At 39.3% G+C, this 16,082-nt stretch overlaps 1 protein-coding gene across 2 annotated transcripts in view; it reads right to left on the bottom strand.

The window, feature by feature from the left end:
- LOC101741576 (acyl-CoA:lysophosphatidylglycerol acyltransferase 1) overlaps positions 1-15,515 on the bottom strand; it is a 313,338-nt gene extending 297,823 nt beyond the window's left edge. Inside the window, exons 1-3 of one of the 2 annotated variants that reach the window (XM_021348855.3) lie at positions 15,174-15,515; positions 8,097-8,209; positions 463-662 (exon numbers count right to left, since the gene is read on the bottom strand). In XM_021348855.3, the coding sequence (XP_021204530.2) occupies positions 463-662; positions 8,097-8,107 (211 nt within the window). In that variant the 5' untranslated portion in view covers positions 8,108-8,209; positions 15,174-15,515. Of the gene's footprint in view, positions 1-462; positions 663-914; positions 7,159-8,096; positions 8,210-15,173 lie in introns of those variants that run through there. The other variant, XM_004926776.5, reaches the window with a different exon arrangement.
- Positions 15,516-16,082: the final 567 nt, after the last annotated feature.

Here is a 16,082-nt window from a genome sequence, read left to right as displayed (position 1 = left end):
ATTTTACAGTATGTGCGGAACAAAACGCATGGGTTTCAAATTGCATTCCACACTAAACAGTTCTATGGTAAGTGTAGGATTCTTGACCTATTCTAGTTTTAGTCAAACATTTTTTTATTATCTACAAAACTCCTTTCTAAAAAAATCATACAATTCTTATTTAGAATAAACGAGATCAAAGTTTGATATATGCTCCATTTTAGAATTATTATGCAAAAGACTAAGTACGCTTCCTACACGATAACTTTTTGAAGAACAATGGTAAAAGTTGTTCGCGCTTCATAACTATCTTAAACGCAATCGGAATATTACGACACACGCTAATTATGATATTCCCAAGACACAGCGCGTGGGCGAAATTGTAAGTTTCCAAGTTGTTTATTTTTATTGTTCCACTTTAAAGGTTTTAGTGTTTAATGTACTCTCCAATAATTATTTTAGCATGAATATAGAAGTACTTACTCTCATATCCAGCCGTCCAAGACCACAAGGAGACCATCGCCAGCAGCCAGTGGTACATGAGGCCTTCGATCTTCCAATAGATGGGGGCGAACAAGGGTTTGAGAAGGCGCAGCGCCATCATCCACAGCACGTACGCGGGGATGCAGTATAAGTTGTTGACGACCGCGAATGTCGTCCGCGCCACGATCCGCACGTACCGGCTGAAAAAGCAGGGCCGCTTCGGTTCATCCATGACGTCTCGCACGTCGCCCTCGCCTCGCCACGTAACGTACGACAAACATGAGTGGTGATATGACATGTTAGGTGCTGGATGCACGGTCCCGAGTGCGAGGCGAGCAGACATGGCACCGTACCGCGTTCTCCCTGCCGACAGCTGCCGAGACGCGGGGGCTTTCGTCGTGCGCGGACGATCGCGCTGCGCCCATTGCAAATTAAATAAAACAACGCTTACATACATTCGACGATATTTATTAATGGAATCGTTCACGGGTTCACTGTCGGTTATTTCGTTAATAAGACTGCGAGTACAAATTTAAAAATCGCCCGTTGGCGAGCGAAGCCGTCGCTCGCCGGCGAGCTTACATGCGAATTCTTTGCGACACACATTATACACCGATCGACGTAACATTAACTCGTACGACGCGAGCACACATAAGACAGACATACACAATTTATTTCATTTATTACTTTACGATGAATACATCCGGCACGACCGTAGCCGGCCGAGCTCGTCGTGTAAAATCAATACAAAGTTCATTTATATAAAATTAAAAAACGATCTGACCGCTGAAATTATACAAAAATTACAATATTAAAGACTGTACACTATCTAATATATACAATAAATGCCAGCATAGATATGTGCGTGAGCGTTATATACAGGGCGGTGGGGTCGGCATCACAGCGTCAGGCGAGGCGATCACACGTTGTAATCATGAGCCATGAGGCTGTGCACCTGCTCGAGGCGGTATGCGAGCCGCTGCTTCTGCGAGAACTCGTCCTCCTCGAGCGTTACCGTCAACTGTTCGTTGTACCTGTCCGCGTACGCGTACAGCTCGTTCAGCGCACAGTTCGTGTTGAACTCTTTCGTGTGGAGGCGAGACTCCTCCGCAAACATCGCGTTCATGTCCTGATCTGATATTGCCGGCATCAACTTAATGTCCGCATAGTAACGTTCCACCCACTCCTTGTACACGGGAATGTCTTTAGCGTAAAGAAGCTTGGACGAAGGCGAGTCTTTGCCTAAAATGTGATCGGAGGTCGAGCAAGAGTCCATGAAAGTTTGCGCGATAACAGATAAGCAAGAATCTACAGTATTTGACTTATGAACATCGAACACGAAATTAGGATTTTTTATCAGGTTCACCCAGAAGCGAAGAGGAAGGGAATTGCTTTTCCAAGTATGCACAACTTCGGGGTCGGATATTGCGTGCTGTAATGCCTGATCATCGAGGAAATCGAACATATACTTTATGGCCAGAGGCAACGCCGAACCGCGATGAGCTGTACTGAAAATGGTCTCAAATAAATCATCGACAAATTTCTGCAGAGTGCCTTTCGTGGCGAGAAGACGTGTGAGATAAATCTCAGAGACCATTTTATTGCCACGCTCACCCTCCTTGCGTGCGTCATCGTCGTGATGTCTCACGAGATGCCAGTATTTAAAGCCGCCACCGTGATCGTATTTCAGTGGGCTTGCAGGGGGACTAGCGGATCCGTATTTGCCTCGATTTAAAGTTTCGTAAGTATGAGACTTGTCATTTTTCTCCATATTAGACAAATTATAAACCGAACTCTGTTTTGCAACAAGACTAAGGCAAGCGCCATCCGGGACGCGGTAATGATTCAGGGTATTGAGTTTACGCCATTCTCCTTCACACTTCGTAGTACTATCTTCGTCGTAAAGAATCAACCTACCACAAGCCCCCGTGCGCCATTCTAAATCAAGTTCATCTCGACTAGGACGTTGGGAATACGGAGTTGAGCGATATATAGCATCCAAACATTTCTCTTTAACTTGACTTATCGTATCACAGTCTAAAACTTTAACTTGTACGTTTTCAGTGGTAGCCTCTAAGCCGCTCACAAACAAAGTTTGTTGCGAAATCGACACGTTTACGGTCATTGCTTTAAAGTCTATTGATTGGCGGATAAGTTTTTCTTCGCTAAGTGAATAACGGGCTTCAGAGGTAATGGCATCGACGGGGCCTTTATCTACCTGTCCTTTCATCGACCTAAATAACAGATACAGAGGTTCCCCGGCGCATTCGCGGAGAAATTTGTAAAGCAGAAAAGTGAACCAAGCGCTCAACATCTTTTCCGCTACACTTTCGGTACGTCTGAGCAGTAATTTAGGATGATTTTTACCTTCCATGCACTTCTCTATTAAATCAGCTAATAATGTCTTCAATACATCAGTGCAGTACTCCATTTTACTTTGGAGTGTTACCATAATCAATGAAGCTACATTCACACGATCACGCATCGAAAAATATCTATTGCTTTCTAAAGTACGAATAAATAATAAAAGGAATGTTTTATTCATAATAAGCTGTCCAAACAATCTAAGACCCTTGTCTTTTCTAATAAGCTCGGGACGTTCCCACTGCAAGACGGCATGGTCGTCAATGTTAGGGAACAAAATTTTCATGGCATACGTGCGATAATCTAGGAAAGGAATACCGCCCGTGACATCACCAGTCAAATCCGTCATTTCGGTTTGCAACTCCGCAAACGCTTCCTTACATTCTGCTGCTACTCTTAACTCTAAAATATCCATCTGTTCCTGCATACTCTTTAATACCCTAATATTTTCTGTTGACTTTCGCCTATACATAACTAAGAATCCCACAACTATAAATAAGAGAATACCTATACTGATGCCGACCCCTATCAGTGCTGGTTTGCCTATAGCGGCTTGCAAACCAGTCTGCGAGGAATACGACAATTTACCAATCTTGTAGGTGAGAGCACGTCCTACTTTAACTACTACTTCAAGAGTGTCAACACCGTCAGGAAGATCTTCCCGCGAAGGGGGACGACAAGTCAGTTGATGCCGTGACAACGATGTTACGTTGCAAATGCTGTCTCCGATTCGAACTTCTACATCAGCCTCAGTGCACGCCCTATCCAGATTTTGACCGTTAATAGTTAAATAATCAGACTTGTAATACTTTAAATCTTCGCCGAATTTCTCATAAATGGGATCAGGATATAAAAGGAACGCGTCACCAGTCTTAGTTGTGAGGTTCTGTACACTTTGTACGTCGTCCATATTGAAACCGTATTCTAATGCCAAAGGTCTATCAGGATCTAGATTGAGACCAGCACTTTCAATACCGGGTGATTCACAAATCAGAACAGTTTGAAAATCTGCCCTATAGCAAGGAGCAATGTAAGGTCTGTTATCGTGATATACATAGATCTGGGGCAATAGAATTGAATGGAAATTTCTGCCCATCACTTTGATGCTTATCCCGCCGGACGGAATGCCTTTGGGTTGTTTGCGTTGCGATAATAATGGTGGACCGGATTCAACGGACACTACAACAGGATCCTCTATGTATTCAAACTTTTGTCGTTCTAGAGTTCGCATCCCGTTATCGAAACGCATTCGCAGTGTGCCCATTTTGAGTTGATACGAATGGCTTGTCCTACACACAGCTTCCTCGTGCGATACTGATAAAATAGCACAAGGCAAATCATCGATATAAGCTTGTATATTGCTGCCGGCGTTTAGATATTCACCCGTGATACGTAACTTCGTACCGCCCGATTGTGGCCCGTAGATTGGTTCGATAGAATTAATTTTAGGGTTAACGAACGCGTAGTGTTGTTTAGATTCATCGCGATAATCAGCAACACGAACAACTACTGGCCCATCACGGGGAACCTCTTCTCCGGGACCGTCTACAGTACAAACGATTTGTTTTGTTTTTATGTATAATTCTATGATAGGCTGACATTTTATTCCGGCAATAGTTACCCCGTTATATATGTCAGATATATTCCGACCCAGGTTTATACCTTCGATGGTTATGTTTGTTCCACCATCCCATGGGCCAAGCTGTGGTCTGAATGAATGAATTTCAGGATTAGGGCAAGTTTGTGTTCGATTTAACCAAACACTAGGTGCTCCGCACTGTTCTTGTACTTCGCACCTGTCGGACCCTTGACACCAACCACAACCAAACTTCTCAGGGAGGGCGAGACACATGCCGCAATTATCAGCCATATCGTTACAACGGTAGATGAGAATATGAGTATTATCCGGGTTATCAAGAGGTTTCGACCCACCCCATATTACAGCAAACGAAGCAGTAATATTAGGAGCTCGGGAAGTATAAGTAAATTCAACGGATTCACAATATATGGTATCTGCTAAAAGTTGAGCGTTCACGTGAGTGACTCTACCCTCAATATTGAATTGACAAACGAATCTAGTTTGAACGATAAATTGGCCTATTATGTGGACTTTAACTTTGATTTGTTTTTTAACACCGGAAGGTACTAATATTTCGTTGGTACCGTCGGACGTTGAATTTATTGTTGGACAAAAGCTTGGACCAGAACGATAACTTGGGCCTATTCTACTAACTCCCGTTACTAAAATATCATTACGGCAATTTTCAGCGGTATCGTGGGTGCAGCGGTGACCGTCGACACACCAGTCGCAAGGGAACGAGGAACTGACGCATTGTGTGCACGAGCTGTACGTATTACAATCAAAGAATGTAAAATTGGTCGCTACAAAGTCAGGTCCCTGAGTAGTGCGCACCGATAACTTAGCAGTGAAGTGATGTTGACCAGCCGGTATCGGTGGGAGCGTATCGGTACGCGGAGTTGTACAATTAACACCGTAAGTTTTTCTGGTAGCGTTCGTTATAAGAGTACGATCTAAAGCTGTAAATGCACATAAAAATTGTCCATTGAGTGTAGGCAAGTTTTCGATGAGTAAATCTAGTGTTCTTGCTGTCGTTCGTTGCAATTGATTAGGTGTCACTTGGGTGATGGTTGTACAACGCCCGCTGCGGTAAGGGATCCAATACAAAGGATCTTTAGCTGCCTCCTGACAATCTGACCGCAGACTGCATTTGTTTTCTAAAGAACACCATCCACAGTACGGGTCTTTGGCTCCGAGACACGTCAAACAGGATTTGTAAACGCTGCACTCTTGCACTTTCACTTTAGACACTTTTCGTTCTGTCATCACATACAAATGCATTAACTGAGTATCGAAGAATAAGTCTTTATTCACTGGTGAATCTTCGTCAACAACGATATCCCCGTATTCAAATGCAGAAGTTGCACTTTCGACCACAATCTTTTTGAGATGTCCTTTCGCCGTTCCCGCAAACACTACAGTATAATCGCCAGTGGCAGTTGCGGCTACTGCAGTAAGTCTTTTCTTAAATACAGCTACCGGGACCGCTTCCACTGGTTGTTCACCCCCGAGTGGAGTATTTACGTCTAAGCCACAAAAATCTTCACTGATTGATTGTAATTTTGTTCCGATACAAGTATGCGAGGGCGATATAAAATCAAGACCCCGAGATCCATTTCCGCTGAAGCATGTCTTTATATTCTGCATGAATTTACGCCGAATCGCTTTCAGAGAGTACACACAAAGGGCTGACAGATCTGATGGAGTATTCGCGTTTATTGACTCACTTTGACTGAAGGCTGCAAAGAGTACATCGTGCTGTGCCGTTATTCCTAATTCACCTGCGAGGACGGAGCCGGCCTTTCCAACAAAAGCAGCCTGTACTAGATTGTATCCAAAATTGCCTCCTCCCTCTCCGGTACAAGACATTGGAATTTCAGTATATGAATAGTAGTTTTCGTCATCATGACATACACGAACCAATTTGCTGTAGTATGTATCTGATCCTACACCTCTCAGTTGTGTTGTAAGAAAATAACTAAATCCCTCGGAGCTAAAGCCGTAGACGTAATTTATAAGATATCGCTCCCGTGATAATGAATTGATGAACATCCTCGTACCAGTCGTGACTGCGGTGCGTGCAATTCCAAACAGGCGGTCATCTTCCAGGGAACGGCTGCTGACAGTAGGAACTTCTGAACGATATGGCGAATTTCCCGTAAACGTAACACCTACGTACATAACTTGTGTCATAGGCGGGTTTGGAGGACCAGGCGCAATAAACGCAACCGTCGACGCTGTAGCATTGTTTGCCACCACCGGTTCACGAACTTCACGAACATCATGAGAAATATTATTAAGGTTTCGCACGGAACATAGCCCTTGAAGCACGGAGCCGCACGTTATGAGTCGGCTTGTCGCGTAATCGATCACCAGCGCCTTATTAACATTATCCGTCGGCTTCTTGACATAGTTGGCTGGACAATCAAAAGTGCAGAGAGCGGAATCGTTGACGGGGCCTGTAATAATCGATTGGGCTACTTCCAAATCAGGCGACAATTGATAGATTCTGTTAACAGCGCCGATGTAGACACGGCCCGTATTGCGATCCACGACGAGGTGGTTGAACTGGGATCCCGGTGCGGAGACCGGATCGCTGTAGGTCCGCACGACGTCTTGGGAGGCGCGCGCGGCGACGCACGCGGCCGCTAACGCCAGCAGCACGCGCCACATGACGGCGCGAGCGCATGTGGCCGGCACTCTACCGCGCGCACCGCCGCCCGTCACCGATGCCACCCGCCCGCTCCGAGCATCTGCAACGCGACACACGCACTCAGAGCCTGCGCGCCGTCGCCACCCACTTCCCATCGCACCGCACCGCTCCACCGCCGCTCTTCGCCTGTATATTCTCATATGGACCGTCCGGTGAAGCCTGGAGACGATTCGCAGACGAGAACCTAGCGCGACTGTGCTTTACATAAACTAATTGATAACGGCGAAGCGCACGTACGCGTTCATCGGCTCGGAGAGGTTCAGTGCGATTGAAGGGAAATCGCGAGTTATGACTTGATCTCGCGGTGACCCATCTGATAACGATATCGGTACCAACCTATTTTCGACTACATATTTATCACTTGTTATTAATCTTTTCTTGAAGACCTCTTCTGTTTGATTGACATTCAAGAGGTGACCTTGTAGCACAAATACATTTTCATTTTATTATGAAATATTCTGCCTACTTTTATGCAGAATTTAAAATGTTTCTAGTGAAACGCTGTAAACAATAAACGTTGACCTATTCCAAATTAATTTACATAATGATTTATTATATTTCGTACTTTTAAAATTGAAAAACGTTAACGAAAAGTCATTGCGTTGTGTAGATTTAATTCGGTTAAACGTTTTAGTATACAAACTTTCGTATGATAATTAACTATTATTCAATACCGTGTATCGAAACGCGAATATCGATCGAGAATTAAACACGATGACGGTAAAAAATAGATCGGTACCAAGGTATGGTCACGGGCGAACCGACGCTGTCAGTGCACTGATGTAAGTCACACGCCGACGAAAGCCTCAGCACCATCAAAGGGGATACATAATAAATATAACTAAAACAATAATTTGGCATGCTGTTCGCAACGAGGGAGTGAACGTGGTAGCGCAACGATAAAAAACGAAATGAAAAGAAATGACGGAGAAACTAAAAAACATCAATATTTAAATATCGTTTAGTAGTGGTACTCACGGGAATTCCATTGTTGGAGACACAGCGGGCTTATCGCGTGAAATTCCTTTTCTAAATTGAGATCATAAGCATAGGAAGCGCACTCTCATAGTGCGGCGACAACGAAGCGAGACCTGGAACAAAGTAAGAACCTTTCTTGAATTACATGCGATCCTGTTTCAATGAAGTTACAATACTTTAATAGATAGTATGAGCTTTAAAAACATTTTAAATCGTTTGTTTTTTGTCAATTCTTTTGTTTTTTGTCAATTCTTTTCTTCTTTTTACTACCTATACTGATAGCCTTGAGAGGCTATTTCAGCTTCACCCTAACGTATAGGTGAGCTCACGGGGCTCAAACCGGAAATGTTGCTAACACTGGCCTTAGCAGGAGCAGTGCTTCGCAGAATCTACTACAGGATCGGAAACGCGACCCACTGAGAAGATTCGGCGAGAAACTCAGTGGGCTGTGTTTATGGGTTAATTTACTCGTCGAGCCCTTCGGGTGCATCGACTGTTTACCATTCGGTCCACAGGATCGGGAATGTTTTGTCAATGATACGTATACCATATAGGAAGAGCATTTAATAACATGATCATCTTGATAACAGATCATAAATTAACATGATTCGATAAAGAAATTGTTTAACACAATTACGATTAAAAATTCAATATATTTTGCGTTTTTCGGTGAACGAGCTCACGGAAAACCAGATTTTAAGTGGATTTTGAAGCTCATAAAAATCACTACGTCAAAATCGCCCTTGTTCTTTATAACGGTCCCATCGTTCAAGCCGGATTACAAGATTATTTCGCGGAAGAGATAAGTAGGATGGTTGGTGATACCGACCTGCGGGTTCATATCTTACCACCAGTACAGTACACTTGGTGAACGCAGCATGCGGGTATGATACTCTAATGAACTTTTCTGCTCAATCTTCGGTGAATCCCTTAATCGCTCTTTACCTCGGGAAAAGATATGATGGTGCTATTCTAGACCTAAATAGTCTACTTTAACAATGGCTCTGGATAATTGTACGAGGTCATTGTGGGCATGGTGGCCATTAAGTTCCTAATTTGAGGCACAAGGTCGAAGCCTTTAATTGTATTAGGGCTGTCCAATATTACCAAGTACTTCGCAGCAGTATTAGGACGGTGGTACGATTACGTAACATTAACTAACTAATCGTACGGTCTTATTTGCCCTACCACCAGTAGACCTACTTATTATTTTATTATAAACATAGAACAAGTTTTATGCAATGACCAATCATTCTGTGATATTCGATAACGCAATTTTCTGTACAAAACCGTCGAAGAACAGGTTTGTACGTATTGCGAGCGGCGCGACCTTAAAGTGACTCACGAGCGAGCTTCGTTATTGCGTACTCACTTCGTATTACGTTCACGTAGAAATAACAAATATTCATAAGTATATGTTATACAATGATGAGACACGGGACGGCATTCTTTTAGGTAGGTCCTGTCGTCTTAATACCAAACTCACAAGGCTAAAAGTCACAAGAGTGGAGTTACGACCTTGTTGTTTCACTGCTGTGTGTGGTCGACTTAGAATAGCAACTCTCCATCTCTTCCCGTTAATGTCATAAAAGGCAACCAATTAATTCAATATAGAATGAGCAGTGTCGGTCTCAGTATTATAATAATGTGCTGCAATCGCCAACCACCCGCGTAGCTGATTCACCAGGCCGAGCAAGTTTTTTTTTTTTTAAAGGAATTTAATTCAATATTAACAAACACAGTATCGCGTAACAAGCGTTTTCACTTAAAACTAAACGAGCTATCTACCAATGATCTAAAGTGATATTTTCTTTTGATACCAGAAATTAACAGAATGTTCACAATTCACAATACGGATTTTTTTTCAGACAGCAGATAATTACAGTGGTGATGTTAAAAGGATTGTTCGTATAAAATTACACTATAGTTTATATGTTCAGTCAACTATTATTTCCCTTCTATTTAGATAAGAATTGAATTTTGATAACAGTAATGCTAGTGTCAATAAATAAACGCGTATTTGTAAATCATTAAAGGACATTAACGCAAAGTTTATTTGTAAGTTTAAATATTTAACTAGCTTTTGTGCAAATAAAATTTTAAGTATATTAAAAAATGTTTTAGCTATAAAGGAGCTCAAAGTCTGGCTATAAAGCGGTAGGTAATAGAAGCCTACCGACACCACAAACTGCCTGCCTAGACATGTGAAATTATAGAAGAATCAGGATTGATACGATAACTTGATGACATTCAGAGCACAATGAATAATTTGATACGACAAGATACAATTCGTGTTGCAGAGCGATAATAGCCACACAAAGAATTATCAAATTTCATGGTAGGCAGTGGTGGTCACAGCTCTCAGGCCCAAAACACGTATTACGGATCCTCCCGGTCCATTAACGGTGCTTTTAGGTACCACAAGCACCGGTCACAGTCCTCGTCGAACCCGTCGCTTGCGACGAAGGGCTGGACGAGCGAATTAATCCACAGACACAGACCACTGAGTCAGTGTTAGCATCACTCCGGTTTGAGCTCCGTAAGCTCACCAACTAGCTAAAGTTACGCTGAAATAGCCTCTCAGGGCTATCAGCTTAGGTAGGAAAAATAAAAGCTCTCAGGTATGAAATACGACTTTGGGAACAAAGATACTGGGCTACTTTACGACAGTGTCACAACCTGATTTCTGCCAACATTGAAATTCACGTGTGTTTAAAGTATTAATTTAGTATTGAGTTTTTTTTAAGTGCTCATAGCCTAAAGACGATCGTACTATGTGTGTTTGCTGAATGATGTAAGCAATGATTGTGTTATTAGAACTCGGCTTATTATGAATGCATATGTACGTGTTCTTCTATAGTGCTGTTTCATTCACACGAATGATGTTTGGTAATGAGCAAGTGAAACATTTCATTGAGACTCAAAACTATTATTTAAATATACGATGGGTATATTAAAAGCTTATTCTAGTAATCTAGTTAGGAAAATAGGACTGTGTGATTCAACAATGACAATACGAATGTATATTCAAGAGAGTGGCAACTGAAAGCACATGGTAAATATTTACAAGATTGACATTACAAAAAACGAATACTGAACAAGGGTAAAAAAAGCGAAGTTTAACCATCAGATACAGCCCGCTGAGTTTCTCGACGGATCTTCTCAGTGGGTCGAGTTTCCGATCCGGCGGTAGATTCTGTGAAGCACTGCTCTTGCTAGGACTAGGACCCTCGACGTTACTAGAATAGGTATGGAAAAAAGTGGAGCTCCACTATTCTATTTCTTTTTTTTTATCGCTCAGACGAATGAACGAAGTCAAATCCCGTCTGTTGGTAAGTGGTTAACGGAGCTCAACGCGAATGACGCCACCGATCTTGAGACTCGAAAAATGACAATAGAAGTCAGTTCGAATCACCAGTTAGGTGAACACTAGTCTATACAGCAGAAAACTATGTCAATCGATCATTTTATAATAGATTATTATTTATTTAAGTCTCTTTGGGCCAAGTTGACTGACCTACTTAAGATACGGTTTCTGCAATACAAGGTTACATGTGTCAGTGCTCTGACCTATTTCGATTAATATGATTTCCGTTGAGACTTTTATTGGCCAATGGACAAACTTGATCATGGCGCTATCTAATGTAAATCGGCTACCGTATCCCATAGATTCGACAACGTGAATACCGCCCAAGCTGTAAGATTTGGATTCTGAATGGATAACTCAGAACAATATATTTATAAGATAGGTACCAGTGGTTATTAATTGAGAGTGAGGTATATTACTACTACAAACTGATGATAACAGTACCAATTGGTCAAGGAGAACAGAGTCGCACATGCGTAATTCCTAACTGATAGCCAGACAAACAATCAGTATGGAGATGTTTCGAAGATATTTGTTTATATTCACAAGTGCTTGTACACTGCATTATTAGTACTTTTAAAGGTTGTTCACAGGTTTACTAATTAAACATATTAAGATTCTTCACAATTCATTGGTGATCAATAAAATAAAAATTATTATACTTTGAAACAATTAAAATTGAAGTTTGAATTGCTAATATTTTATTTAACATACAAATAACTCAGAACAAGTTTATAACAGAGGTCTTTTGAATTATTGCAGTCTTTTTTTGATGGACAAAATTATAAGCATATGGAAAAATGCAATGAATTTGCAGTGAATTATAATTCAAAATATTTCATGTAACAAATTATATAGGTACATGATGGCATAAAGTGTCATCATCACTACAACATCATTTAAGATTAGATGTAAAACTTTTTAACAGTAGCTTTAAAGTTTCTCCACATCAAACATCCTAAGGAAAGATTTTATGCCTAGACCATATATACCAAATTTAAAGATCAGAAGTAAAAACATACTCTCACTTACATACAAGCTCTTATGAGTTTTTGGGTATCAATATGACAATCTTAGGTCAATTATGGAAAAGAAACTTTATCCTAAGTATGGTCATAGAGTTCTCTATTAATGCTAATTACTTAAAATTTGAAATGCATAATTCAAAAGCATGACATTATGTCTCCTTGCACTTTGCTGCACTTGTATGTATATTTGCCCTTAAGCTGTTATTGATAATAAATATTTTCAACAAAGATATAAGTACTCTACCATAGGTGAGATTAAAATATGAATATGTGTTAGCCTATTAAAAACTGGTACATAAAAAACATGTCTTAATCCATCTTGAGACATAAGGTTTCTCTATTCTATAGTATAACAGGTGCCCCATCCTTCAAACCAGAATTATTGTTTTGAGGCAGAAGTGAGTAAGGTGGTAATTTAGACCCATATGGACTCAAGACATTCTACTACCAACATAAGATCCCCCCTACATAGATAAAATACAATAGATAAGCTTTAGAATAGTGACATATAGAAGGATACTCTGAATATGGTAGATTACATATTATAATTATTTAACATACTATGAACATCAAAATCCAAAAACTCCATTCTTATTTTAACTGTCTAATATTTGTTTTCAATATTCAATTTTCAATATGCCTAGTTAGTGATTTACTAATATTATAAAGAGGAAAGATTTGTTTGTTTGTTTGTTTCGAATAGGCTCCGAAATTACTGGACCGATTTGAAAAATTCTTTTTCCATTAGAAGCCGACATTGTCCCTGATGAACATAGGCTACTTTTTTTTTTTTTTTTGTTTCATGTGTGTTTTAATGTTTCCGAAGCGAAGCGAGGGCGGGTCGCTAGTGATTTATATTATTAGATTTTGTTAAAACCTGCTTTAAACCAGCATAAAACCAGCTTAAACTTTTTTCAATTTTTAATCCAAGTATATTTAATTTGTATAAATTACCTATTGTTATTATTTACTGAGACACTGTGAAATTTTAGGATAGGACGTTAAAATGTGTCATATTTTAATAACTATTTACTTATAATTATATTTACTCCTTACATTTTCATTCACTGAGTTTAACCTGTTAAGATTTCAGTAATATGTATGAATTTATATGGCTATGTAGTAAGATTTCAATAAAATTTACTAGTATATCCAGTCACTTACAGATGATACAGGTAAACAAACTCAACTCTCTCAATTAACTGTCCCCTATCATCCAACTGCACTGGCAACATATTCGCCGACTTTCTCTCTTTTTAAACCCACAGTGCTAAGGCATATTTTGAGAGCATGTTACTTAGTTTAATAAATTAAAGCTCCAAAATTTACATTATTCGCAGCTGAATTAGAGTAATTGTGATCTTACATAGATACATTTATAACAAGACTAATTGTGAAAACGTGGTTTTTAATAAGACTTCCCATATTGTATATTATATATTTAATGCTTACTATTTTTCAAATTAAAAAGCCAAGACATGTTGCGCAGACTCTAGTTGACTGGGAGAAGGGCAGGAGAAGGATGATGATATTTTTCAAATTAAGACACAGCATCTTAACCATGTTTCTTTTTTATATATACCATACAATACAATATATATACAAAAATTGGCATTTGAGTGATACTTGATGGGTGAACAAGCTCACAGCCCATCTTGTATTAAGTTGTTACTGGAGCCCAACAAAATCACAACATGAATGACACCACTCACCTTGTAATATGAGATTATAATCTCATCTGTATGATATTTATGTATTGGATTGCTTGGAACTATAAGTCACAATATCATTCTATTGTTACTTACCGATTGAATTATAATTTTAAATTTAACCAGAAAATAGAATTATTCTTCTGTGGATAACGTCTTTTGAGATATGTGTTGTAATAATATCTTCCTATAATTAAACTAAGATAATAATCATCAAAGTAAGTGTGACCAGTCCTTAAATAAATAATAAAACACAACATCAATCATGCAATTACAAAACTATGAAAGATAAAATGTTTCCAGTGATTCACTGTGACTAATGTTGATGCCACTGATTGCTGGTCCATGATCGTATTTTCTATAAACTATTTTTTTGAAAATAATACCAAATGAATTTATTCCATGATAAAAATAATTTTAAAAACTAACATTCTAAACTAGAATATTTCAGTAATTGAAACCTTAATGAACATTTAATTAATTCCGATCTTAATTCATTGATGTAGGTCAAATGCACTGTTTTGTTGTATTACATAATTCAATTAATGAAAACATACATTATTTGTATTGTTTTAACTAATTTTAATTATTTTCAAGACGGTACCTATGGCATAACGATTCAATATCATTTTTTTTTCTGAAAGAAGGCTAAAGGATAAATTACAATAGTAACTTAAAAATTATTTACTATTCGTGTTTTTAAATCTAATTTTCCATTCTAGAAACAATGTCCATGTATACCACCCACACACAAAAACAAAAACGTTATTTTTTAATGGAAAATAATGTGCTACCACGATGAATTACAGACTAGTACTCCGATATTTATACTTATGCATTATGTCTTCAAGAAAAAAGAAAGTCAGCCATTATCTACCGCGCACGCGAGTCGATAAACGGAAGCCATTCGAAACGCCACGCGTTCTCAGACAGCAACTAAAAGCTACACAACACTGAAAGTACCGAAACATACCTTGTTTTTGGAAATCTCTTTATTATGCAAAATAATCCTTGAAAATCCAGACTAGGTTGAACTGAGAACACTTATTGCACCAACACTCTATCCTTGTATTTTAACCGTAAGCGTATTCGAAATACTAAACACCACTAGCGACGGTTTGTATCACAACATTATACATATAAAAATAACTTTAACGAGTTAATATCAAGCCCGTTGATGAGTAAAATATCACGTTTTCACTATAGTTCACGATAAGAGCATCAGTCTTCGCACACCGCCGTGGAATGACTCGGTCTCAGGTTCACTTTTTGAACGAGTCTAGGCGTGACTGAACGAGTGATTCCGAAAGCAGCCGATCAGAAACATTACTGCATTATACCGATAGAGGCAGCACTGTACAAAGCCAATACATGCGTTCAAGAATTAGTGAACACGTCCATAATGACATGGTACTAAAATTATTGTAAATAAATAGTATTTGAAGTTATTTCTGTAATATTGTAAATGTTTCGTCAAAATTTACTCCAGCTTAAACGCTCTTAATTTATCATACAAGTTTAGGAAAAATAATAAATCACAAAATCTACGACAAAGTAATAGGTAGTATTCATACATTAAACAAGTACAACAGATATGTACTAGCGTCGAGAGTTAGTTTCTAGTTCTGCTATTTTGATTTTGAAAGTAATTGTTACTAAATACCTATATAAATAGAAACTGTTTTCTTGATCAATGATCGATTATAATTTAGAGCTCCAAAATTCGTTCGAATGAATTAAGCGCTGTCAAAGACTCCCAACACTTTTATAATATAACCGATTTGGCTATATCCTGTTGGAACGATATTAGCCTCAAATAATTTATTAACTATTAACTCATTAAAACTTATTAACTCAAATTCGAAATTGCTTGAAGTACATT

The sequence above is a fragment of the Bombyx mori genome, chromosome 18 (assembly GCF_030269925.1).
Source record: "Bombyx mori chromosome 18, ASM3026992v2".
In the NCBI taxonomy this organism is placed as follows: domain Eukaryota; kingdom Metazoa; phylum Arthropoda; class Insecta; order Lepidoptera; family Bombycidae; genus Bombyx; species Bombyx mori.
Note: the sequence above shows the minus strand (reverse complement) of the source record. Positions and strands in the feature narration are given on the sequence as shown.